This window comes from Paroedura picta, chromosome 3 (genome assembly GCF_049243985.1).
Source record: "Paroedura picta isolate Pp20150507F chromosome 3, Ppicta_v3.0, whole genome shotgun sequence".
In the NCBI taxonomy this organism is placed as follows: domain Eukaryota; kingdom Metazoa; phylum Chordata; class Lepidosauria; order Squamata; family Gekkonidae; genus Paroedura; species Paroedura picta.
This window is the reverse complement of record NC_135371.1, coordinates 129,996,384-130,024,014: the sequence shown is the minus strand read 5'-3', so window position 1 is coordinate 130,024,014 and position 27,631 is coordinate 129,996,384. Positions and strand designations below refer to the sequence as shown.

Here is a 27,631-nt window from a genome sequence, read left to right as displayed (position 1 = left end):
GCAAACCGAACTCGCCAGAGCTCTCTTTGAACTAAGATTATACTGAGAATAACAATTTAACAGGATAACAATCGAACAGGTCCATGATTCGGTTCAGGTCCATGGATTCCTGGGAGGGAGGTGCAGGGGCCCAGCGGGTGATGCTGGTTTCGTTTGACCTCAACCAAATCCCTGGCTGGAAGAACTCCCTTTTGCAGGCTCTGTGGGACTCTTACTTCTTCCGTTCGAGGGAAACTGTTGCAGATCACCTACTATGTCCGTCCTGAATCAAAGGGTGATCAGTAAGAATAAATGCAGGAAAAACCATTCAATGCAGAATAGGCCCTGATCTCCTCTGGGAGCTCATTCCACGAGATGGGGGCCAGGACAAGGTAGGCATAATCTGCTTCAAAGCAGAGCTCTTTTCTTTGCATTCCATCTTTTGCAAAAAGAATTTTATGTGTGGGTGTGTTTTTACACTCTCAACCAGTTCAGAAAATCCTGTTGCAAGCCAGAACAGAGTCGTAAAAGATCAAATGTGAGGAGGAAGGGAGGGGTGGGTGGGGTAAGGCCTCTGGATTTTGCATCTTCTTGCAGGTTCTGGGATGTATCAAGAATAAGCAGTGGTAGATCCTAGAGGCAAATCCTAGAGGCAATTCCTGGATCCCAACACCCACCTGAGCTTTCCGATGGTGGCAGCAGCATTAGTATTTAGCAAATGGCTGAAGCCCAATGCTAATGTGTAGTTTCAGAAATAAAATAGCATCCTCTGTTATTATTATTACCATTGCTGTATTTCTACTTGACACAAAAAGCGAGTTCAATGTATTGTTCTTTTATGTTTCCTGTGAACTGTCCTGAGCCTCAGGGGAGGAAGGTATAATAAATTAATTGATAAACAAATGAGAGGAGACCCTGGAGCATTTGCCTTTGGTACACAAACAAATTGAGCCAGAAATGTTTAATTTAGGTTATCTTTACTGCACAGTCTTAGCAAATCAAAAGAGAGCCTTGCATTCAAAAGTAGTGCTGAAATATATTAATCTCCCTAAAATACATACCAATTCTTCAAATAACTATTTCTTTACATCATTGCAGTTTAATTAGCAGATCTAGGGTAAGTCAGTGCACAAGGTGGAAAGAGGGAGGCAGGAGAGTGCATGCATGGCCAATGCTTCTTAGTTAGTAAGCATTTGGGAAACCAAACTAAGGCCTGCTTTGATTGCCAGGCAAACTACATGGCTGGAATTTCAGAAAGCTCCTGCTACTGCAGGAAATTTGAGCTCTGGCTCTGCAGCACCCCCAGGATTTGCTTCCTGTCAGAAAAGCTGCGTGCCCTGTCAGATCTACATGGCTGCCACTTGATTCTGCAGCAGCAGATGCTACTGGAGATCAATACGAACAGGGGCATTCTGTACAAACAACTTTGCATCTCCACTCCCCCCACCCGGAAACTCACAAAGTCAATAATGTTACACAAAACGAAATGCATAGCTAAGTCAGGGAGGCAAGAATCTAGCATTGCAAAGGCATGTAGTTAAGCCATCCTGCTTTGCCATCTTCCTGGCAACTGATGCTACCATCTGCCCACCTCACTGCCCCATCGCCCTTGAGATGCATCTGCAGCAACAACAGGAAGCAGTTGGCACTCCCTGCTCCAATGTGCCCACAGCTAGAATAAATCAATGCCCAAGACCCAGCATCAAAGTGACTTTAGAAGGAGTCTGAGTTTCCAGCACTGGCTCAGTAAGTTAGCAATCCAGAGAGCTGCTATTTCAAACACTTGCACTACCATGAGTTGCAGGAGATCCAGAAAAGGTGGGAGAATGTGTACAAGTCAGGCTTTAATTTTATCCCTGTATAAATCAGAAGTGATGCTGATGAAATTATAGTGGCTTTCTAAGTGTCTGGGCATGCAGGCCGATTCCTGAGCACACCAGGTTTCTGACATCTTTGGGAGCCAGATGTGAACCCAAGGACTGCCGTCACAAGCACACAAGGTGCATCTTTAACAGTTCCCCTTTTCCCCTCCCAACAATTGGTGCAGGAAAAACAGGAACCACAGCACAGTTTTACTGTTCAACCACTTCTCATGGTTTTGCTATGTATGGCATTCACTACTGTTAACATTACAGCTAGAGGGCATCATTGTAAGGCAATCTGCTGTTTGCCTGAAGGAGAAGGAACGCTTGTTGAGCTCCGTGCAGCTAAAAGGGGAGAGGGAAAGCTCCTATATAGGATATTTGGGATAAAAATAAATAAACACATAAATAAATTCTTTAAACGATCAAAATATGTAAGCTACCTTCTTTCTTTTAGCTATTAGAAATGAGTTCAGGCAACCAATCTACGAAGGTCACCATACAGGCTCAGATGCTTTACTGGCCCCAAAAGATGCAGCCATCATTTTGCTATAAAGAACAAAATAATCACAATGTGGAAGTGGCTGGATAGAAATAATGATGCATAGAAGCCACCATATATGCATCCTGTGGAAGAGGAGGCAGAAAATCTCGGGGTCCATAACAGAACCAGTGTTGTAAGTATACGGCATTAGGTGATCAGAGTATTTCCTTTTGCACCACGGCAGCGTTCATGCACTGAAGCTGATCAGTAGATCAAAGAGTTAGTTTTCTTCCAAAGTTGCACCATGCAAGAGCTGATCAATGCAACAAGGCGCCAACAGTCCTGTTTTGTTATCTGTTAGCTGATTTTCAGCTTGAAGAAGTCTTTGTCCAGAAGAGGAGAAAAAAAGAAGAGAGGAACAAATTTTCTCTTTGCTATTTGTCGGCACAGAGCACGATTCATAGAGAAAGGAATAGTAGATTCTTAGGTTGATGTATGATAAATCCAAGGAACTTTAAAATCTCTTCTCTGATGGCACTCATATTGACTGCTGCTGCTTGTGGAAGTTAAGTGTATAGGAAGGAGACTAGCCTCTCCTTATCACCATCATCTCTCTAATCAACATTAGCCAAATGGAAATAAGGAAGCAATGAGAGGTGGCTGCTTTACTGAGTTTTCTTGTCCTCTGGTGGAAAATAAGGAGGAGGAGGAGGCTGGTCCTATGATGACAGGAAGAGAAGAAACTGCATGTAAGAAACTGCACAGCTTCAAGTAAATACTTGAATGAGCACAATCTACACAGCTAGAATACTAGAGATAAGCACAATTTGCTAATAATTTTGCTTGTGGTTCTGGCCAAGAAATGGAAAACGCAAGAACTACCTTCGATAGAAGACTGGTTGAACAAACTAGCAGACTTTGCAAAAATGGCCAAACTGACACCGATAGTTCCAAGAACAATGGGGCCCTTATCTGAATTATTTAAGAAAATAAACTAAAAGGGGACATGAAATGGGGAATTAAGTGTAACAAATGAAGAGCATAACCTATCTTTCTTTGTATTAACAATTTATACTATTTGTTCTGTTCTATCTTTATCTTTATGAAAATAAATATATATATTGACAAAAATAATAATAATTTTGCTTGTGCATGCTATCAATCTGTGTTCCATATCTGTGCTAGTTTCAGTGGGCTCCCTTTCTCCAGGCATATAGAAGACATACCCATTCTAGATGCAGCAAAGGGTTCTATATTGCCTGCACTGAACATTTCCCTCCCTATCTAATGAGGATGCCATTCCCAGGTACAGTATTTTCATTCATTCATTCATTCATTCATTCATTCATTCATTCATTCATTCATTCATTCATTCATTCATTCATTCATTCATTCATTCTTCCAGTTTCCTCCCCAGGTGGAACTCAAAGCTGTTTAGAACATTAGTCCTTCTCCATGTTCTTGGAACAATAATCCTGTGAGTTAGGCAAGGCTAATAGTCTGTGACATGCCCAAGGTCACCTAACAAGCTTTCATAATAAAAGTGGGGATTTGAACCCATAAAGTGGAAAATTGAACCCAGATCTCCCAAATCCTGTTCTGACACTACCCACACTGATTCTCATCCTGTATCCCTCATCCAAGGAATTTACACTGCCCCCACATTGTCAGCCAATAATTTTTTTCTTAAAGATCAAGGATAAGGAGAAATGAGGACCTTCTACCACCAGAACCTGATATGGTGAGAATGGGGGCCCATTTTACAGAAACAGCAAACGCTACACTCTACATAAGTAAACACACACAGTGTTCTTCTAACCCCTGTCAAACTCCCTGGTTTCCATCAAGGAGCAGGGGCACAAAGGGCACACAAGAGCTTCACCGAATGCCCCTGTATCTTGAGTGTAATTTTCCTCACATTAGGTTACCTCATGAGGGTAACAAACTGGGCATTATTTGGGTTGCATTTTAAGTAGTGACACTGTGAATGCAAATCTCTAGAAAATATGTAGTCCACCCCATACAAAACATTTAGCTCACACTAACCACAGGATCAAATTTGCTACTTCAAACATACTCCACCATGCTAAAGAGCTTAAAAGCAACCTTTTAAAACAACCTGGAAAATTGCTCCCTCCTTGTTTACTTTGGTTCTTCCACATGGTTAAGGAGCTTGAATTTCAAGAGACTTGTTCTGCCCTGAGTCCGCAGATTGGCCTTGATTAAGTCACCACCTCCCAGCCCATAAATGGACAGCACCCATTTCACCAATATTTAATAATTTTTTTCTTCCACTAGTCAGGCCAGATGACAGGGCCTAACAAAAAGAAGTCTTGCTGTTTTTGTCACCGAGATATATTTTAACTTTCTGCTTCTATTGGCACCTGGATCATAGATCCTTCTTGCCCCCTCCTCCAACACTGACATTAATTTGCTTTGCTCACTGACAGTATCCCTCTACCATACAAACTATCTCATAATATCAGATTGCTGGGGATGCGTGAAAGCAGGCTGGCAGATCTTTTCATTTCTCAGACAAAAATCCTTGACACACAGGAGAATGGGCAACACCTACCATGGGCATGTAGACATTGTGTGGGTTGCCTGGGCTGTAATAAGCACTTGCAGCAGCTTCTGCAGCCTTAGCTTCAGCTGTAGGAAAAATTAGCACAAGTCAGCCAGGAGCAGCCATTCGGAATGTAGCATCTGACGAGGCAAAGACTGAACAGACACCACCACAAGGATGTCACTGCTCAGCAGTTCCCTCCCTCCACAGTTGTCTCAGGTCTCTTTCCAAGATAAGCACTGTTCCTTCCAAACCCCTTGTGGCAGGAAGCATTGGATACAAACAATCACAGACTACTCCGAAGACCCCCTCAGAGTCAGCTAGTCTTGAACCTTTTGTGTTCTGGGAACCAACCATGTTCTTCTGTTGTCCAATCTAAGAATTGATTCAAAGCTGCTCCTAAATGCATCTGACACTAAGCATGTGTTTTAGCACCTGCAGTGTGAGGCTCATTCTGCATCAGACCCTCCCCCACCCAGCAGCAACCCCTGAACCATCCTGCGAAGTTCTACCATTGGTTGCTCAGTACTGGACAAATCCTTAGTAGGGACCTGCTGACTTAGCTGCAGGAACCGGATTGCTGAAGTGAAGGCAGGTATGAAGTGTTTGCTGTGTCCAGGAATAAAGTGGCTAGCACCTCCTCCACACAGACTAATCCACATACACGAAACAGAGTGGGTGGGGTTTTAACATGCTTTTAACCTGGTGGATTTTTTTCTTCTTTTTTTAGTTAAGGTTTGAAAACTCAACCTTTTGGGATATTAGCAATTCACTTTGTTAATGAAATGCTGACCCACGTGTTATTCCATTGGGTTATCTAAAAGGGCGTGTAGCCCTTTCAGATGCAGAATTGGTCTTAAGCTTACTTAAAGGTAAAGGTATCCCCTGTGCAAGAGCCTCTTGTGGCGCAGAGTGGTAAGGCAGCCGTCTGAAAGCTTTGCCCATGAGGTTGGGAGTTCAATCCCAGCAGCCGGCTCAAGGTTGACTCAGCCTTCCATCCTTCCGAGGTCGGTAAAATGAGTACCCAGCTTGCTGGGGGGTAAACGGTAATGACTGGGGAAGGCACTGGCAAACCACCCCGTACTGAGTCTGCCATGAAAACGCTAGAGGGCGTCACCCCAAGGGTCAGACATGACTCGGTGCTTGCACAGGGGATACCTTTACCTTTACCTTTATCCCCTGTGCAAGCAACGAGTCATGTCTGACCCTTGGGGTGACGCCCTCTAGCGTTTTCATGGCAGACTCAATACGGGGTGGTTTGCCAGTGCCTTCCCCAGTCATTACCGTTTACCCCCCAGCAAGCTGGGTACTCATTTTACTGACCTCGGAAGGATAGAAGGCTGAGTCAACCTTGAGCCGGCTGCTGGGATCAAACTCCCAACCTCATGGGCAGAGATTCAGACAGCATGTCCGCTGCCTTACCACCCTGCACCACCAGAGGCTCTTAACTTAGCTTACTTATCATTGTTAAATTTGCTACAACAGCACAATGGAAAAAGCTAGAATCTCCGTCAGAATGTGGAATATGGCATTATTAACTAAATTAATGTATCCAAAGGCACAGAGAAAAATTTCATTATTCAGATCAGTTTACTGCACATTATTGTAATGCTATGGAATAATAAAAGGATGCCTCCGTTTCCTTCTGTGCTTGAGACTAGGAAATGTCTTATATTATTATGATATTGTTTTGTGAAAATCTAATTTTAAAAGCTGTTTTTATTTTTAAAAAGAGAAAAGATGACTAGGGGAATGGATGGAGAGAACTGAGTGGAAAGGGAAAGCGTTAAGCATTTATCCTCCCATTAACTGCTTCTCTGCATCAAATTGTAACTTTCCTCACCACAGCTGCTATTCAACAGAGGCCCAAGTCTTCCAACAAGAGTCTAATTCAGTCATCAGCAGTGCTTAAAAAGCCTCTCCTCCGAGCTCTTCTCCTATGCATATTATTCAGTGTTGCCAATGAAAACAAACTTGGACTGCTATTCTATCTCCAGTAGTCCAAAAAAGTTTACCCCATTGGAAAAAAGAATTCAGTCTTTGCCTGGTGGCTCATTTGTTGATGGAATTGCTCAGTTTCCCTTTTCTGATTAAAATCCTACTTAAGGATCCCAGGTCTAGAAGAATCACAGAATTGGTTGGAGGGGCCATACAGGCCATCTAGTCCAACCCCCTGCTCAACGCAGGATCAGCCCAAATGAAAATCACTTTTGCCTTCAAGATTAATTGCACTTGTGAAATTAAGAAACTACTGTTCCTTTGTCAATACAGCCGGATAGTTCTGCTTTCAGAAAGAGATGACTAACATGAAACCTCAATTGTACCATTTTTAGCAACTCACCCTCTAGAGAAAAAACACCACCTTGACATTATAGCCTTCCCAAACCATAAGCCCTTTTCCTTGAAAGGTTCCTTGAAAGGCTATGGGTGACTTCAAATGTAGCAAATCTGATTAATACAGATTTCAGAAGTCCTTGCCCATTCCTTTCATATTTCAGATCTGGACTCTGGGTACATTACATACCTGCTGGTGTAGATGGAAGGTCTGGGCCTGAGGCAGGTGGCTCCATGGGCCCAGGATAGGGAGGAGGAGGAGGCTGCATGTATCCCATGGCTCCATCTACTGGGGGACCAGGATAGAACTCTGCTGCAAGGCAGAAAGACTCCGAATGTAGACACAGTTGACCAAGTCAGACCTCAACAAAAGGGTATGCATTCCCATGTTTATAATTCATTCTAACTGCATGGAGTTTCACTTTCAAGACTCACCAGGAGGTGGCGGTGGATAGGGATACCCTGCAGGAGGAGAAGGGTACATCCCATTGGCAGCAAGGGGTGGAAAGGTATAACCCCCATTTGGCATGTATGAGTAACCATAAGCTCCATTGGGGACCTCGCCTCTTGAAGCTGCAAAACAAAGATAAGCCAATTCTTTTGTAGCCTCAGCTGGCAATCGTATTTCAAGATCATAACAGTCAAAACTACTATAGGGCTACAGTTCACTCCTACAATACATAAAAGACAGGGCATACAGACAGCAAGCCATGTCCTATAAATGCAATGCAATCTTCATTCTTTCAGAGCTCCTTCCTGCATTATGTTCAAAAGGTGGTATAATCTGGTACAGTGGGAAAGGAGGAGGCCTCCTGGAATGCAATGGTTGCCAACAGTCTTGCAGAAAAATGACCTGCCCCTTTAATAGAAGCTTGCTGTATGGAGATGAACTGCTGAAGCTTTCCATGGTAGCAGGTAAATAGCATTGCATGCTAAATCACATCTCACTGAGCCTTCATTAAAGAGGCAGGATATTTCCCCCCCCCCCCAAGCAGTCAGAACCCCTACATGTAGCATGTTCTGATTTTCCCCTAGTGTTAAGACAGGTGAGATTGAGTGAGGATGGGAAAGGGCTAAGGGAAAACAATGAGCAAAATTTGTTAAAACTTTTATACCCCACCATTCCACATGCTTCAAAACAACAAATCCCACAACCCTCTCCGCTCCCCTTTAGCAAATGCCTGCCATCCAAACCCCCTCAAAACCCTTGGCAAGCAAGCAGGTCTTGGACCCCCTCCTTATGCCCCATGTACCACCAAGAGAGCTGGAAGCAGAAGACCTGAGAACTGCAAACACTGCTGGATTCTGTGACTCTCAGCTACCTGAGACTAGGAGAGAGGCTGCCTGAAGCTGAGGGCGGGTACTGCTAAGCACGATAATGAAAAGGAAGACTGAGAGGGTAAGATATATGATTAGCCTGTGGATGTCAGCTGTCCCAATGGCCCATTAAACAGAGCACATCTGTTCTGGGTACGGACTCTGATATGAAGGAACCTATTTCACGCTCTAAAGTAGACTCATGGAACACTGCAGAAATCAAGGCTCATTTTAAAAGTGCAGTTTAGTCTAACTATACAAAATGGAAAGAATGTGATTATTAGATCACCCAGATGTCTCTCTTTCTTTAATGTTAAAAGCAACCACAGAAGGGGGAAATTGGATTGGAATTGTTCAGAGAGAAGAGGGAGGGAGGGTTAATGGTTTTCTCTCCTGAAGATTTCCTGATATAAATCCTGCCCCCAAACTGGTATTCTCCCTATGAGGAAAAAATGTACAGGAACACCATGTCCCTCCGCTCCCCTCTGAACAACTTCCCTGTTGTAGGTCTTTTCCCTCCTGTGGAGATATATTTAAATTAAGGTCCCTGCACCTGGTCTAGTCTAGATTAGATCTAGGGATGTGCATTCAACTAAACTGAGATGATAAATACCCTATAAATACCTTACCAGTATTTTAGGGTATTATTTAAGCTGATTACAGATTCTTTGTTACGATCAACTACCAGTATAGATGACCTGAATAAAAGCTGATTTTTTTCCTGGCTTTTATTCAGGCATATTTAGCTATACCAATTAGCTGGGGTAGCACTGGGAGCTGAGCTTCCGCTGACCCTCTCAGGTTTTCACACAGGAGTGAGTGATGCCCCCCACCTCCAATGAGTACATCCTGGGGACAGCATCTGCTGCACGGTAGTTTAAATCACCCAGCAGCAAAAGCACTTCCAGTTGGGAGATCTCCTTGTCCCATGCAGATCCTGCAGATAGCATCTGCTGTCAGATGGTTAAAGCTTCCTAGCAGAAGCACTCCCAGTTGGGTTTCTGAAAGGCAGGGAAATCACACAGATCCTGGGGCCAACTTCTCCTGAGGCATGGTTTAAACTGCCCAACAGCAGCCCTCTCAGTCAGCTCTGCATGCACCGGGAAGAAACCTCCGCACCCCACGAAGATCCTGAGGATAATTTCTCCTGCAGTGCGGTTTGAAACCCCACTGCAGGAGAAGCCAGGCCAGTCCCAGGGCTGAGCTGGCTTAAAAAAAAAATTTTTTTCCCCTTCTATTGGACCCAAAATATTCGATCTTTCTGAAAAATAAGTACAAACATATTTTCAGATCCAATAGACCAAAACAGGGAGGGAAAGGGGTTTTTTGCACACCCCTCACAACCAACAGAGAACCTTCAGACTCTTGTCTTAGTTTCGCTGAATTGGCTTTCTTATTTTGAAAAAGGCTTCAAATACCTTGAGATGCCACTTGAAGCATACGCTGTCCAAATTCAATGGCGCCTCCAGCTGAGAATGTCATTTTGAATGTTACAGATCCTTCCCAACCACCTAGAGAGTAAAAGATGAAATAGGAATCCAAAGATTCTTCCAACAACCCCACAAGTAGTACCCACAAGTAGTGCTGTTTTCCAAGAGTGCTTCTTCTCAAGACACAAAGAACTCTTTCAAAAAGTGGTAGTACAATTTGAAATGGAGGCAACCCTCCTTTTAATTTAAAAACAGTTATCATAATTTGGCTAGCCTAAATGTTTACATAAACGTTCCTGTACCTATAATGTAGAGCCCTGCAGGAGTTTGTGCAGCATAGAAATTCTCATGATTTATTGCTCCTGAAAATACGTAATCCAGGCTTTACAGTTTAATTTAATTTAATTTATTCAATTTATATACTGCCCCTCTACACTCTACTCATCTATTCACCTCTCTCTCTCTCTCCAAAACCACACCTACTCCCAATAAATCCCAAACTCTTCACTAACTTCAATAACCTGTGCACAAAATTTGAGCGGGGATATGACAAGTATAAACATTGGCTTAAATTTCGGATTTGTGTTAATATATCATAAATACACAACTGTAGCTTACTGGATGTACAACATGAATAGCCTTGGTCTTTAGAAGACTGAAAGACTCACATTTCCCAAAGGTACATGAATCAGAAACACAATTCTGCTGAATGAGGTTAAAGGAAATACAAAGGACAGCAAAAGTCTCTCTGCCAACCACTAGTGGACCAAAATACCATGGAGTTAAAATTTCCATGAGTTAGCATGGGCTAATTCAGCAAAGCCAGTTTGATAGAAAATCAGCTACTGTTATTGGTTAGGACACAGTGAAGTTAAGCTACTGCTTGTTCCAGAATTACAGAAAACCTCTTGATCAGAACAAATCATCTGAACCATTTATCCAAATCACATTCAGATTCTTTTTATAACTCGAGGTCTTGCAAACCGACTTACTTAGATTATTTTAATGCTGTCTCTCCAGGAACCTGCCTGAGGTGGTTAGTGACTGAGAAAGATTGTGATTGTGGGGTGGAGATGGGACAGAACAGAGTCAAACCAGAGATTCCATGAAAGCAAAGGAGTTCTGGATGTACAAGTCGGGCAGATACCTTTAAAAGCTTCTGCTCTCCCCCATTTGATTTTCATAATAGTATCAGTTAAAAGGAATTTTGAAAAAGAACAATCTCCAATATTTAAACCTCATTTAAATAGCTGCTTTGCAAATATATTATATTTAAAATATTTCTCTCCCAGTCTCAGTTTCAAAAACATTTGAGATGGCTTCCATTACTGCAACCATCTTGAAAAGTTAAAATCAGGAGTGTACCATTGTTGTGCTTTATAGAGAGGGCTTTTCTTAATTCCTTTCAGCGGTTGTCTAACTCCTGAGGGATGGGAAATAGTCACATGACCCCACACGACTCACTGTTATACACAACTCCCAACCAAGGGATTGATCAGGTCCACACTTAAAATTTAGTTTCCACAATGCTGCAGCTTCAAGAGCTTCCAGGCTATTCACTGGGTCCAAATCTGCTCTCTTTTTAGAAAAGTGGGATAATTTCCTGACGCAAGAGACAGAGGACTGCTAATTTAACTTCTGGCAACAGCCTCTCTTTCCGGGACTGGAGAAGCAAACGCTATGCAAGTGCTTTCCAGTCAATTAAGCAGGAGGCCTGCAAAGAAAAGAAGTGGTGCTGCATGGCCAAACAAGATAAGACTGCTGCCAAGATAAGGCTCTGGCTATAACTCAATGACCTTTCTCAGGTCTTTGGAGGCATAGCTTTGCTGTTTGCCGTGTGCCATTTAAGGATGCTAAGTGGAAGAGATCATTTGGCTGATTCCACGTTAATAAGTGGAATGGGAAAGATGAACTCAATTTCTGTAAAATATATTGCTTCATTATAATGGCAAAAAGGCAAGAACAAGTGGGCTGAACCCTTCCCCTTAAGTTGCGTTCTTTAAAACAAAGTTGTCGTATCTGCACAGAGGCCACGACAACAAAGCAGGGGTTTTAGCAAAGGCTTGGATTAAACACGGTTATAATGGGACAGAGGAAGAAGGACACAAGAGAGGATACCGTGACTCAGCCACTTACTACTAAAGGCAGTAATGGCAACAAGACCAGTAATGGAAGGTCAACCCAAATGCTTTCTCAACCCCACTGTTCTTTGCAACCACAAGAACTAGAAGTACGGTTCTTTCATTTAACAATTGAGAGTGACTTCATGTAGTCAATTTACGCAGCTTGCCTTCTTTTTTTAGCAGATGAATATAAGAAATTAAATTATCCATTCTCAGAACAAACTTGGCATCATTCAATAAAATGCAGTGGGGCAGCAGGCTCACACTGGCCAAACAGAGCTAATATTTGCCCAAGCAGTTCACCAGCATGAGATGGCTCCTTGTACAATTCATTCGTATCTAGAACTTTATGCCCAGAAGCAATACAACACAAGCTACTTTTTAAGCTCTCCTGGGAAGTGTCACTGACTGCTGGCAGGCAGCTGTTAGACTAAACAGACTTTTGATCATGCTGCAATTCTTATGCCCTCACAAGAATTACCTGTGACATCTGGAAACAAAGTTGTCCTATATGCACAGGAAGCCAAAATTCTTTCTCAGCTTCCCAGTTCTTTACATTGTGCCGCATACTTATGATACTAAATGCATGAAAATGGAATCGCTTTTGTAGGGAACATACCTCCTGCCTCTGCCTTCACTGAACCCTTGATGTAATTTGCTCCAAAAACTGGCTGCTTAATCTCACAGTCTTTCATCAAATAAAAGGGCATCATGAAAGACTGCATTGGATCCTTTCCTTTAGACACAAAGATTACCTGCAAGGGAAAGAGGACACAGTTGTCAAAGCATATATAAGTATGATAAATAAATAAAAAAAATAAATATTTAGAAAACAAAGTTTCTACTAGAAGACAGATCCTAAAAAACTAAAATAAAACTTGGTAAGGCAAAGTTTCTATAACATCCATCCATGAGAAAGGCAACAAACCTCTCAGCCAAGTTACTATGAAACAGCAGTTCTGTTCCAGAAACCCATATTAGCACCACTGCTTTCGGCCTTTTTGCAGAAAGGCTCACAGCTCCCATGCAGCTTTAATTGAAATATGAAGCAAATACATACAACTCCTGAAAAATCTACCCATCACCGCTCTTATAAACAGCAGGAACTCTGCCTCCCATCAGCATCGTTTTTCTACCATTCTGCTCCATTGGTGGGTTTGCTTCAGTTTGGACCCAAGGCCCCACCTTAATATGAAGCTTCCAGGAAAGAGCATGCTGGAAAAGTCATGTGATCTGATAACAGACCACATGCTTCTTTCATGTCTTTACCTGTTTGGATTCACAAAATAATGGAAGGATAGTTGGCGGAGACAAAAAGAGATGCTCAGCCTGGGCTCCCAAACACCCAACCTTTGTACGAAGCAAGGTGGAACTAACTACCATGTATGCACTATCAGCTAGCTGAAAAGCCACATGCCTTTTCATCATAGACATAAATAAATAAATCAGCCGTTCTATTCCCAGCAAGAAAAAAAAGAATCACTCAAGTCCTACCTCATAAACCAGGGTAGAAATTTCCTAAAGTTTCAATAACAAATTATTGCTGGTTCCATTAGACTTCCTCCTATCCATACTGGATTTATTTACATAAAAGTGATTGCCTACTTACACGATATGGGGTCAGGAAGACACTCCCCTTCTTGGTCCCTTTGAATGCATCTGGCATATGCTCCATATCATGGAATGTTATTTCAATGTGACTATAATTCATCAAAATGCTATATACAAAGAAAAGAGAGGCATGTTACTTAGATTTATTCCTCAGCAATGGTTTATAGCACAAGTAACATACCCTAATCCAGTACAGGTCAGAGCGCAGCCCATTCGCAACCTGTGGAGCTCTACACATCTTTGCCATGATTACATTTATGCTCCCTTCTGTTCATGTTGCTAAACACATATTACCAAAACAATACTTGATTGCTAGGATAATCAAAGTTCTGTGAGCTGACAGAAGCTGCAGAGAGCCTTCACAAAGCTGACATGCCGGGTCACTGGTACAAGGGGGGAAGGAGAGAGCTGCAGCAAAGTTAGGATTCTTGATGTAGCCAGGACTTCTCATCCTGAGCTGCCAAGGCCTGATAAACTCAGCAGTTATTTGCAGAAGTACATATAGTGACTGGAGGATTGGCTAAAACCAAGAGCCTCCGTACCCTGCTACAATACTGTATGAGAATCCCACATGGTTTTTACTTTCACAGGATTGAATAATTCAATATATCAAAGCCTAAATTAGATAAATAATGAACAACATGAATCCACAGAGCACTTCTAACCCCTAAAGAAGCTCAGAAAAGGCTGTGAAACATTATACTGGAAGTAATCTATAATGTACAGGTATGACAAGGGTGCGAAACCCTAGACAAGGAGTAACCAAGAAAGCTAGAATAAAACATCAGCAAAATAGGTCATTTGGATCCCCTTTCAAGCTAGATGTGAGCTTCCAAACTATTCATGATTCATACCACTACACACACCTTGGCTCCTACTTCTTGTCCTTTTGGGTTTACTACAAAGCTGCCAACTCCAGCCATGCCTTTGCTGTGACCTGCTTTCTGTATATTGCTCCCTCATAGTTGCTTAGTTTGCTTCTGCTTCTCCTGTTTCTATTTATTTATTTCTTATATTTCTATACTGCCCTCCCCTGAGGCTCACGGTAGTTTAAATAAAACATAGGGATACTACAGCACAATTCATAACATCATAAAGAACAGAATTACAGCATTTCCCAATAACAACATTAACATTCTAAACATGATCCCGTAGGTTGCTCGGTTTGGGTTCAGATCATGGGAGGAGTTTCTGGGGACCCAGCAGGTGCTGTTGGATCAGTCGGTCTCAACCAACACCTGGTGGAAGAGCTCCCTTTTACAGGCCCTATGAAACTGCGGGCGGGGCGGGCGTTCAGGCAGGGAGCTCATTACACCAGGTGGGGGCCAGTACAGAGAAAGCTCTGGTCTTGGTTGAGATCAGACATGCTTGTTTGGGGCCAGGGATCACTAGCCAGTTGGAAGTGGCAGAGCGTAGGGCTCTTGGGGGGAGGGGGGTGTAGGCATAGAGATCTTAAATCTGATACAGAATTCAACTGGGAGCCAGAGCAGTTGCTGGAGAGTAGGCCTGATGAGGGACCTCCACAGAGTACCCATGAGGATCCTGATCGCAGCATTCTGGACCAGTTGCAGTTTTTGGATCAAAGTTAAGGGTAGGCCTGTGTAGAGCGAGCTGCAGAAGTCTAGTCTAGAGGTGATCATCACATGGATCACTGCAGCTAGGTGTTACAGGGCCAAGTTGGGCACTAGTACATTGGCTTGGTGTAGATGGTAGAAAACTTGCCATACTACTCTCATGACTTGTGGATATGAAGTAACTCTGAGAAACAACTTGCTCTAGGAGAAAAGACAGGCAAACAAATATATTAACTTCATTTCTGCTCCACCTTTCTCTCCAATAGGGACAACTTATATAAGTCTCCTCTCCATTTATTCCTCACATAAACCCTGCGAGGTAGGCCAGAAGTGGTCCAAGACCACCAGGAAAGTTGCCATGGTTAAGTGGAGATTTGAGCCCGAGACCCTCAGTTCCTAGTCCTAGCCCAGCACTGTAACCACTCCACTGGTTCTCAGCAGCAGCCAAAAATGCAGCTCACATGTGGAGAGGCAGTGTTCCTTCAATTAGCAGTGGCTGAGGATTCAAAACAATCCCAGCGATAGCTAGTTTGGTATTACCAGAGGCACTGTTAAATTAGATGGGCTTTTAAGGCTAATCCAGTGAAAGAATTCCATTATAACAGACACAGCAAAAACGTGCTGCTTGGGATAATGTACCAGTTACCAAGTACTGACATACTTTTTAAATACGTTAAGAAGCAGTCTTAAGTTAAGAGGTAGTCTGTGGTCAACTTGTTTTGCTGGTTTTCTGCTTTTAAACCAAACCAGTTTGGCGTAGATATTGCTGAGGTTCTTCGTAAGCCACCCCACGAACCTCTTAAAAGTGGGCGCAGGACAAAAATAAATACTACACGTGCAACGACAAGGGACGTAGCCTACGAAGGTGGCAGCTTCCGAATCAACACCTCGGGGCACGACAGAGGGAGGAAGTGGGGCAGAATGAAGACACGGCCAATTTAAGGCGAACCCCCTTCTCCCCCGGAAGGGGCATCCCACGGCGCGAGGATTCGCCGGGCACCACAAGCCGGGAGAGGAACGCGCAGGTGTCGCCGTGCGGCTCCGTTCCCTGTCCGCCTGCCCCTTACCTCTCACTGTTATTGACAATAACCCCTCCCTCCTCCGAATTATTCCTGTTTAGCGCCATATTCGCGGAGCCACTGCGGATCTTGCCCCGGGTCCAGCCGAACGCGAGCGGTTGATGTTGCGAAGCTCCACTGCGCAGGCCCAGCCAGGTATTTCCGGCGTAATGAAGCTCCAGGCAACACAGGAACCGGCGACAAGAAAGGCATGACGGGAAATGTAGTCTGTTGCCATAAAGTGAGGCCGCCGTAGGAGCGCTATTATCTCGCAGGGAACGGAAATGTCTTTCCATAATTAAGGCTGTACACCTAAATCGCTTACATGAAAGTAATCGCCATTCGCTAGAGTGGGATTATCTGAGTAAGCATATAGCATGCTTAAAGTTACAGCTGGAAAAAGCCCCTGCTTTTCAATGGGAGCAGAAAGCAGTGGTTGAAATGCCCCTTACTACCTTGGCTCCCTGGTATATGGATGGACTAACAAATGTAAAAAGGGGGGCTTATATTGCCCCGTCCCAGTGTCTCTGTCAAGATTCCTGTCTAAGAGCTTGTGCTATGTGCTGATCCCTATCCTGATTCTCCAAATAAAGACTTTTTCTTACTTCAACCTGCTGGGTCTCAACTGCTTGGTTCCCAACACAGTGGCTATCCAGCAATCTTGGTTCTGAGCAACCTCAGCAAAACCAAAGTCTGCCATAGTAGATACATGCATCAGCCTTCCTGATTGCCCTCCTGCAGCATGATTACCATGAGGATAAATGCCATAGCTACACGTGCCAAGTCAGGTCCCAGCCACCTACAACCATCTATGGCCCAGTGCCTGCGGAGCTTATATGTCCACCCTTCATGAGGTGACTGCATGGGACCTGCACCACTACGGGAATGTACAGTTTCTTCCTTTAACACTGCCTTGTTTGCATAAATTACAGGTTAACCAATAATGTGGCAGCCACATGCCCAAACCATCTCAAGTGGTGGAAACTGACTCTTCTTTTCAGGGGACCAAATCACTGTGAAAAACAGAATAGGGGACCAAGGGCATTAGTGCTGCGCAGACCTGGCCCTGCACAGTTGACACTCCCTTTGGAAGTCAGAAGTTTCAAGGAGTGCAGCAGATGGTCCACAGGGATGTCACTGTAGTCCTGGCTGAACCCTGTACCTGGTCACCTGTGGCCAGGGGATGCAACTGCTGGTGTCCCAAAGGAGGGTGAGGACTCTAGCCCCTTGCCAAGTCTCCAGGCACAGGGCTCCCATCCCTCTCACTCTTTAGAGTGGATTGAGTCAGCTTCATTGGGCAGAGCCTGGCCAGAATCATCCATATTCCGGCCACCACAGTGAATATTTGGGTGCTATTATTCTTTAGAAGAAGAGTTGGTTCTTATATGCCACTTTTCTCTAAGGAGGCTCAAAGCGGCTTATAGTCGCCTTCCCTTCCCTTCCCCCACAACAGACACCCTGTGGGGTGGGTGGGGCTGAGAGAGCGCTGATATCACTGCTCGGTCAGAACAGTGTTATCAGTGCTGTGGCGAGCCCAAGGTCACCCAGCTGGTTGCATGTGGGGGAGTGCAGACTCGAACCTGGCATGCCAGATTAGAAGTCTGCACTCCTAACCACTACACCAAATTTATTTCCCGCCACTGCCAAGAATGGCTGGTTGCAGGTTACAAAACATCACCACTAAAACCCCTATAAAACCCTATTAAAACAATCTGGGATATAAATACATTAAAACCCAACAAGCAAAAACATGGCACTTGAGAAGCTTGAGAGGAAAACATGAGAATATTGAAAGGAAAACAGCAGTGACTGCTGGGCAGTGTTGGCCACTGACAGTACAAGCAATGGGTGCCAGAAACAATATGTGCATCACCTTTTCAGATGCTCCTCCCCCCTTCCAGCAGCACAGCATCCACTAGGGGAAGAGCCATTACTGCCAGGTTTCACACATGCACTAGCATCCTGGGGCCCAGTGCCCACAGAGCTTAGAGCATCAGCCTATTATCAGGATGATGCAGGGGACCTGCACTGTGGAGGGATTGGTCATCAGTGTGGATATGTGGTCCCTTCCATGACCCTTGCTTCATCTTGCCAAAACTGTATATCTGAGTGATCTCATTTGGCTGAAATTCCTTGCTTTGTAGTCAAGTGTTGCCTCTTCCCCTTTTCAGGGGATCCTAAGCAGAACCCGAATAGCTGAGGGCACCGGGCCACCTCCTGGCCACAGCCATAGGGCCCACTAGTCCCAGGTGTCCATGCCCCCATGGCAGTGATCTTGTTGATGCTTCTGAATGCCATGGCAGCTGGGCCATGGCCATGAGCCAGCAGAATTGATCAAGCCTTGTTCTAGGGTGCCACTGTGTTTGATCTGGTCTGGCAAGCAGGCCACTTTGTAAATCTCAATGACTTCTGAATGGCAGCATGTGCTGGGGGTTCTGGCCCTCATGGGGGTGAGGAAGTCCATACAGGGCTGGAGACATTCCCAAGCCCTATGGTGGAGTGCAGGTGTCATGGGCAGGCCACTAAGAGGTCTGTCATTCCCCAGCTGGGATGAGGAGAGGCCAAATATGTGCCCCCACAGACTCTTGCTGCAAATAACCTCTAAAGTGCTGTTTCCCTCCTGAGAGCATGGGGCCCCATTTCCTGGCCCAAGGACCCATCACATTGGCCCCACCCACCAAGGGCAGGCATGAGGTGTTGGGGCATGGCAGTGTTGAGGAGCATGGTGCACACTGTGAACAGCTTCACCACTGCCCCACACAGTGGTGGAGGTAGAAGAATTGCATCTTCAACTGGCTGAATACCTGCTTGATAACCATGCATGTTTGTGGACAGACTTGCTTGAAGGCTGTGTGGTTTGGTGGGTCATCTTTAGGATACAGAGTCAACAAATAATAGTGAAGGTTACCCTCAGTCACTTGGGGGAAATGACATGTGAGAGGTATCAGGGGCAGTGTTGTCTGTTGAATGAACACCCTACTATGCCAGCCATACTAACCAAGGAGCCATCCTTTGCCCTCCAGCCAAGTGACTAAGAGGCGATTGAGACCAGACATTGCAAATATCTGGGTGTCATGGACAATGCCCAGGACTTTGGCCATGAGGTCCATGAAGATTCCCTGGTGCTCAAAGGAGGCCTGACCATTCAGGCTGCAGATATTGGGGGGGGGGGTTGTACTGTTGTTTTCTTCATTGTTTTATTGTAAACCACCACAAGCTGGCTTGGTCTGGGAGTAGCAGTCAGGAAATCATGTGAAATGAATAAATGAAAAAATAAACAATGCTGCTGTATACCTACTTCCTTAGGGAGACGAGTAGCTGTGCCATGGCTGGGATTGCTCTGTTCATCATCTGATGGTCACAGTTTCTATTGAAAGCAGCAATCACATGAATCTACTGCTAATGTAACATTTTTTTTTGAGCCCAATGACACCTTTAAGACAAACCAAGTTTTATTCTGGGTAGAGGCTTTAGTTTGCATACACACATCTTCAAATTGCATTTAGAACCTTTTTTGGGGAAATTTCTTTGCAGTTCTATAATGTTACCAGCTATTTTTATCATAATGCTAGTTTGTTTTAGTTCTATGCCATGGTTTTCATGAAGAAATTTCCTGGCTACCTCAACTGTGGATAAAAACACTCATTTTTCCAGGGATCTAATCCAAATTAAGATGCTGTAAGCAAGAACTGTATGTACAGTTAGTTGGGGGAAATACTGCCGTTGCCAATACTGTAGTTTTGCTAGCACTGACAGGTTTTGTTTAAGAACAAAGCTACAATAAAATGGAAACAAGCACTAATTTTAGTCACTTTGACAGAAATGAATTAATGATGGAAGACAATGGAAGCTATTGATGTAGCTTTGCAATCTGCTTGTGGCCTCAGGTTTTTTAAACACATCATTTGCTTGTGTGAAGTCTCATGTGCTAATCTAGGCAGGAGCCAGAGGGGCACAATTATTAGGGGACACTGACAAAAAGGATGCAATTTCTACTGCCTTAGCTTTTGCCCATCTAGTTCGCCTCCAAATGTGATACAGAGATGGCCACAGCCCAAGCTATTGTCCATCTGAACCCCACCCACTTATACATAGGGCTCACACACCAATTCACCATTTACCAAAGAATGGTCATTCCCCAAAGCACTCCATTCTTTCCTCAAGTTCAGTCCCTAGGGAGGCCCTACAAGAATGATGCATCTCTTTTACCCAACATAACTCATTATATACCAAACTGTTCCGGCACCACTGAATATTGTGCCATGTATGGCACTCAGCTTATTTGGCAAAACAGCATATTTGCATGGGAGTCTTTGCTATAGCAGATTAAGTTCTTTGCTTCCTGATGTGATTCCCAAACTTTGGGGCATATCAACTGTAATGGTGGTACAGTCTGTAATATTAGCATGACAAGGAATAGGGTTCTTTCACCCACAACTATATTATATTGGTTGTGTCCATTCTGTCACCTTACTGTGGAAAAACACTGGAGCAATAATGAGGATAGCTGAAGTTGGTAACATTTGTGTAATGTACTGGCTGAGAAGTAAAACCAGTTGCTGATGTAGAACATCTTCTGGCACGCCTCCTCAAACAGATATGAATACGGACGTGACATCCGTAGTCCTGCCCAAGGGAGTGCGCTCGAAGAGTCCAAGGCAGCTGAGGAGGTTGAGGCAGCACCCCGCCACACAGCTGCTGGAGGACCAGCTGATGGCTGGACCACCCCCAGGGGCCCAGCCAGTGGCTGTGACATAGCCTGACGCTGAGGCATCAGCCACGCTGCCTCCGAGGCCCAGCCAATGTCTGCACTGCCCCCAGGGGCTGATGCAGCAGTGGAGGTGGCCCGAGAGTAAGTGGGAAGGGGGAAGGGGGAAAGGAGTCTGTGTGTGTTTGTTTGGGAGGGAGAGAGATTGGGAAACCAACAGGTAAGGGGGGAACAGGAGGGGGGAAGGGAGTCTGTGTATGTGTTTGCAAGTGAGGGAGGGGGAGGAACCAAGGAGGAGGTCGAGAAACCAACAGGTAAAGGGCGGAGGGGAAGGGTGTCTCTGTGTGTGTATATGTATGTGCGTTTGCAAGGGAAGGAGGGGCCCTGACCAAGTAGCCCCAGAGCAGGTATGTTTCACATACCCTCTGAGAGTCAGACTGTCAGTAGATTTTTTAAAAGAGTTGTCATGAGTCTCTTTCTCATGTGTGTACCATCATTATGTATTGCAGTAGTTTTAAAAACATTTCACCACAATTTTAGCACAAAGTTATGCTCTTCTGAAGCCACCTATTTCAATGGACCTAGAGGGGAGTAAATACTGCTCAAGAGGCCAATGTTCAAGACACAAATCTAGGCTGATGAAATTAAGGAGATACACAAACCAAAACAAAACAAATGAATGCAAGACCATGTTTGTAGACAAACACAATGGTGTATCAGTTTATTTTATCCAATATATGGGAAGATGGGTTAAGCTGCTTAATAGCTGCTTCTCAGCCTTTTGGCTACAATCAAGTGTAGCATCTGTTCTTATCGGTTTAATAGTTGCTGTCTGTGATGCATGGCTGCCAACTATTGTCTGCCTATAATGGACTGGTTTAGGCAGCAAACGATGTACAAAGCAAATTTAGTTTTGGCTTGTTTGCAAAGAAGAGAACTTACAATTGGTTTTGAATATTGTTTAATGACAGAGGTACTCTAATTTTTCCTTATTTTCTCAGACACTTACAAAAACTACATAGGAATTGTGTTTTGGAGGAGAAAATAAAGCAGACAGGGAGCCACCAATCAGAAAGTGTGTGTGTGTGGGGGGGAAACAGCTTGGGTAAATTAACAACAGTACAGCCTTATATAAGAAAACAAAAATAGTAGGCTTATATAATTTTTTTTTACTTATAATAGAACAATTAATATAGTTAGGTTTGGTTCAGTGTGAAAATTCTAACAATTCCAGTTTATTTCCCAAAACCTTAAGAACAGCAGCGAGGGGGCAGAGAGCCATGAAAAGTCCCTTGGTACATTCCCCTACTTACTCTAGCCCCTGGAAAGTTGTTCCTGAAATGGGATGCATTGAGGAAAAAGAACAGGCCAAGATTCCCCCCAGCTCCTGTACAAGTGGAAGTATCCTGATACATCTGGATCCAGCCCACAGAATGTGCAGTGCTATTACAGTACAATAACCAGTACTAACAACAGTAAAGGAAGGTCTATGGGTGCTAACATTAAGTATACCTAGCCAGCAGTAACTCCTATTTCTTAAGTCACACTGGATAACTCAATTATCTGCTTGTTTACCAGGAAGTATCTTCAGGAAGTGTTCAATGGGGCTTATTCATAGGTAAGTGTCTGAAGGACTGCAACCTGAGTCAATGTAGAAAATTAGGAAGCAGAAAAAGAAAAGGAGTACACAATAATAATAGTATGAGGAAAAAACCAGTGTAAGGTCAATGGGAAAAAAACATTTTTGGTATATCTTACTGTATAAATGCATACTTTCCCATTATGATGAACTGTATTCCGCACAGGAAAAGTATGTTAGCTTTGTGTTACTATATAATACTGAATATTAGTGCATATTATAAATTTTCTGTATATAAATTTATGTTAAGTAAAAACGCTACTTTATTTTTCAGCTGGAGAAGCCAAAATTTACAAAACCAATATTGGTACCGAAAATATAGATTTGCATATATCCAATCATAAAGGAATACATTAAGAAGATGTGGCAAAAAAAATGTTCTCATTGACCTTACACGTTTTTCTCCATCATACTGAAAGAAAATTAGGGCAAACCATAATATAACAATGCTGACTAATAATTGGCCCTTTTTGGTCATGTGCGTCATTGCACTGTTGTCATTTCCATGGGCAGAAGAAAGTAACTAGGATGATATCACCGTTTCTTGTTTGTAGGCTTTACACCTTCGTGCACAACAGAAAGGGATAAGCTGAATTTGCAGTAGTCACCTCATAATGAATCCAAGTCATTATATGTTTTTAAATAATATACAGTACATAATAGAATTTACTTTGTGGTATGTAGGCATTATACTTATAGAAATCTTTAATACCAAGACCATGAAGTTAATGAGCTACATCAATATTTGCATAACTCTTCAAGGAATGTTATTGGGGGGGGGAATCAAATAGTAAAAATAAATTCTGACTCAAAACTAGCAAAGTATTATTTTTACTCTGAGTGCTTCCAAAATGGAAATGCTGTCTTAATTCGTACTAATAACTAGAATTAACTGATAGTTCATTATATACTAGAGATGAAGAAAATCCAATTGACTGTCTGCTTCAATCTCATAGGTTGTCTGACATCAACACTGTAAAGAAAAAAAATGTGTACCCCTTCACAGGTTAACCCAAGCCACCTATGTATACCTTTTAAATACAATAAGTTGTGGGGGGGTTGGGTTTTCTATGTAGATTATCTTGCAATGTCATGTTGCTTGCAGACTTGGAAATATATGTTTCTTTCTACAGGTATTTCAGAAGAGTGTCCTTTGTCTTGGCTCAGTGTACTGTCCTATCCCAGTCCCATGGGTCTGTGTTCAGAGCCATCCTTTATGGTTTGCCTCCCATTAGAAATATGCCATCTTTTTGCACTAGTATTCAATCTTTCCACCCTTGGGATCCACCCTGAGCTTGGAAGTGGCAAAATAGGACTGTTAAGTTGCACCATGTGACAGGAAGTCACATAGAGTCGCATCACAAAGAGCAGGAACGATACCTAGGAATCCTCTCAACCATTGAGTGACCTCACCTGTCATACTGTTTCTCCTTTCTATATGTGTGTAAAGATAGGGGGTGTAACACCGTTTCTCTCTATGTGCACTAGCTGCAGGTCCTTTGAAAAAGCAAAAAAGGTGGCTGAATAGGGGGCTGTAATGCAGCAGGTTGGGCTCCATGACTCACCCAAGGGTCCCAATCTATGAACTGGACCACAGCTTTAATGGCAGGAAGACTATATGCTAGAAGGGCAACTCAGATGCTGAAGCAGTCAGTTCTCCTCCCCACCTGCTATAGCTAATATATGAGGATCTTGAAACCAGCCAGTTTACCTTATTACTCACTTTTCACCTTACCAGAAAATACACCAATATAACACTTCATGGGTAACACAATTGTTGGGTGCCCAGTCTCACTTTTTGTCACTTTGGGACTATGTCTTCAGTGCTCAGGCCAGTCTGATTCTTTCCTGGGGAACTTACAGGACAGCTGCTGTGATTACTGCATAACCAGCTGCTGCCTCTGGCATGTTGTAGATTTCTGAAACAGATGCTGAAAGCTACCCTGCCATGAAAGCACCAGTCTTGCCCAAGTGGTGATCAGCAACATTTTCTTCTAGCCTTGCTATCCATCAGGTCTGGAAGGGATATCACATTACTGCCATGGAAAGATCATGTATCTTAGTGTCTAGCAATGGTTTGTCATTGCATGTGTGGCACTCAGTGTCATCTTGTGAAAAAACACAAGAAAAACACTGAGTTGAAGTGTAACCTCACCATGCTTATTGTTTAAACAGGTTCCATAGGACTTAGAATAACAGCTGTTAGAAATGCACATTTTCTACACTAATGGGATCTCTGAGTGGCATTCATTACTTGAAAGAGCCTTACGATTATAAATTCATGATCAGTGACCAAGAGATGGCCAGAAGAGGTCATCATAGAAAATGCTTGTGTTTTCCAAAAAATATTCAAGTTACTCATAGGTAGCAATGCTATAAGCGTGACAATCCTAACTCATTAAGGTGGCAGGTTTAATTTTAACCTTCTCTGATGAAGCCATGACTCTGCTATCAGTGAGTTACCTTCGCTTCAGCACTGAAACACAGTCTTTCTTTAAAGGCCCAAGCTGCATGTGGGCATCGACACTTTCAAGGAAAAAAGCTGGTTTGAGGTTGTGTGTAAACAGAGATGGAAACTGGTGGTTGATCTTATTCTGAAAGGGATCAAAGTGCCCCTTTTTGAAGCGGGCAACTTTGAACTGCTGTAGGCACGTTGTCTTGGAATCTTTGACTCCATAGAATGTCAGCGCTTTCTCTGAATACTCCAAGTACACCCCAATGGTATGAAAGAAAGTCTGTTGTATCACACAATCAAAACCGCCAAACCAGGCAACATAGTTCTGTCCATTCCACTGCAGGCAGCAGGACTTCTCATTCCTACCCAAGCGGCCCCTGTCATATGACTCCCGGGGGCTGAAATCTTCTGTGACCACACCAATGCTCACCCAGCCGTCGATGATCTCGACTTCCCAGTAATAGTTACCTCGGTTCATTACATTCTCACCCAACACCTGCTCACAGTTGATGAACCTTGTTGGACTCTCCGGGTAGGCAATGGGATTCAGCACACGTTTTGCTCCTTTTGTTCCAAAAAGCTGAAGGAATTTATCAGCTGTATCACTGTCCAGATCGATGATGAATGCAACTGAGAAATAAAAGGGGAAGAGGATAAGCAAAGACTTATTCCTTTCTCCTGGATCCTGAAATTGCAGTAATTGATGGCAGTACTCTTTAGTACTACGCTAGTGTCCTGACCTTGCTCTTGGAAATTAACATTTTAAATCCTAAAGGTAAAGGTATCCCCTGTGCAAGCACCGAGTCATGTCTGACCCTTGGGGTGATGCCCTCTAGCGTTTTCATGGCAGACTCAATACGGGGTGGTTTGCCAGTGCCTTCCCCAGTCATTACCGTTCACCCCACAGCAAGCTGGGTACTCATTTTATCGACCTCGGAAGGATGGAAGGCTGAGTCAACCTTGAGCCGGCTGCTGGGATTGAACTCCCAGCCTCATGGGCAAAGCTTTCAGATGGCTGCCTTACCACTATGTGCCACAAGAGGCTTTAAATCCTAGGCCACCGAAAATTCCAATGTTACGACCCGAGTAAACTATGTAAGCCTAGCACATTTTTGTAATGGATTAATTTTTTTGCACATTTATTTGCACATTTTGGCCCTAAGCTACTAGTTATGGCTAAACTCCATCCAAAGCAACAGATTTGGTATCTTCTTTACTAACTTGTTTCATTGGTTTCAACGTGACAATTTAATGATAACTAACTTTGGTTGGGGTAGGAGGACTTTGTCTTCATTCTCACAGCTTTTGTGGCTGATTTGCTTGCGGCCTGGGAAGTTTCTTACTGCGGGGGGGGGGAGGGAGGGAGCCGCGACCCGGTGCCAGGGCCTTCGCGGCCCAGTGCCAGGCCGTGGCCCGGTGGATGGGGACCACCGCTCTAAGGTCTCCCACCCAAATACTAGCCAGGGTCAGCTCCGTTTAGCTTCCAAGATCTGACAGGGTCAGGCTTGCCTGGGCTATCCAGCCATTGTTAAAGCAAGATGATGTTTTTATCCAGGTCTGTTGCAAAACTCTATGATGGGTTTAGTTTAGTCTCTGGATTGACAAGCATTAAACACAGGGACATTTAAAGAATTAAAGTTCAGGAGCCTTCAAAAAGCACCCATTCCTTTAGAGCAGGGGTAGTCAACCTGTGGTCTTCCAGATGTTCATGGACTACAATTCATGGGAATTGTAGGTTGACTACCCCTGCTTTAAAGGATTCTAAATATATTATCCAGCCTGAAGCACCCTGCCAGGCTCCTTCTAAGACTGCCTACAAATGGGTGTTGGAGCACATCAAAAATCCTAGAATGATTTTCTTTAAAAGCAAGTTATGTTTTTAAAAAAATCAAGTTATAATCCTTATGGCACTTAAATTAAATATGCAGTTCACTCTCATTCTGCCACTGCTTTCTATGCCATCCACAAAGAGATCAGGTGCACTCCTTTAATATTCTGTTCTGATATGGGAATAGCAGCAGAGCCTGCAGAGAGGGCATAGGTGTTGTATGCATGAACTATTTCTCTCCATTCAGCTCCCAAGACAGTCCGTTTTATACATTTCATACCACAGCTTGACAGAAAAATGTTCTAGGAATACTGAAAATACTCTCAATTGACAGTGCTGCACTAAGCTGCCAATTGTCTGAGTCAGACAGTTCCTTATTTAACTTTTTTTGTCATGAGATGCAACGAACTCTCTCTCTAGAATTACTGAGCCAAAATTATGCACCTTTAAATTATATTGACTTCAGTGGAAAAAGAGCTTTGATTATCCCATCTGAATTAGTGCAATTTAGGACCAAACTAGAGATGCTGGAGATCCGTGTTTGACTCTGCCTAAGGCAGATTCATACATTCACATTCCTTTTAAGTTTCAAGAGTGCTTACATCTGTGCCAATAATCTACATGGGAATTCTACTTTCTGCCAAAACTTCCTATAGCAGAAAA

General features: G+C 43.6%; 2 protein-coding genes and 1 pseudogene across 3 annotated transcripts in view; 1 reads left to right on the top strand and 2 right to left on the bottom strand.

Annotated features, from left to right (window-relative positions):
• Nucleotides 1-939: 939 nt before the first annotated feature.
• WBP2 (WW domain binding protein 2) lies at nt 940-16,519 on the bottom strand. 2 transcript variants are annotated; one of them, XM_077327762.1, is made up of 8 exons: nt 16,348-16,519; nt 13,705-13,813; nt 12,715-12,850; nt 9,961-10,053; nt 7,661-7,798; nt 7,416-7,538; nt 4,901-4,977; nt 940-3,044 (listed from the first exon to the last, which is right to left on the bottom strand). In XM_077327762.1, the coding sequence occupies exons 1-8, from the start codon at nt 16,404-16,406 to the stop codon at nt 2,991-2,993; spliced, it is 789 nt and encodes a 262-aa protein (XP_077183877.1). In that variant the 5' UTR covers nt 16,407-16,519; the 3' UTR covers nt 940-2,990. The 2 variants fall into 2 exon arrangements, with proteins under 2 accessions (XP_077183877.1, XP_077183878.1); XM_077327763.1 differs by having other exon boundaries at nt 7,416-7,535.
• A 5,292-nt stretch (nt 16,520-21,811) lies between these two features.
• LOC143834579 (U2 spliceosomal RNA) lies at nt 21,812-22,028 on the top strand (annotated as a pseudogene).
• Nucleotides 21,991-27,631, bottom strand: part of TRIM47 (tripartite motif containing 47) — a 31,424-nt gene continuing 25,783 nt past the window's right edge. The window contains exon 6 of the mRNA XM_077327756.1: nt 21,991-25,770. Within this exon, the coding sequence (XP_077183871.1) occupies nt 25,145-25,770 (626 nt within the window). The 3' untranslated portion in view covers nt 21,991-25,144. The remainder of the gene's footprint in view (nt 25,771-27,631) is intronic.

Bases quoted from the DNA above. Each gene is read 5' to 3' on its own strand.
- WBP2 (XM_077327762.1), bottom strand. From the start codon at position 16,406: ATGGCGCTAAACAGGAATAATTCGGAGGAGGGAGGGGTTATTGTCAAT. The intron at 12,851-13,704 runs GTAAGTAGGCAA...TTTCCCTTGCAG, and splicing joins TCTTCCTGACCCCATATCGT to GTAATCTTTGTGTCTAAAGG. The intron at 7,799-9,960 runs GTATTTGAAGCC...TTTGTTTTGCAG, and splicing joins GCTTCAAGTGGCATCTCAAG to CTTCAAGAGGCGAGGTCCCC.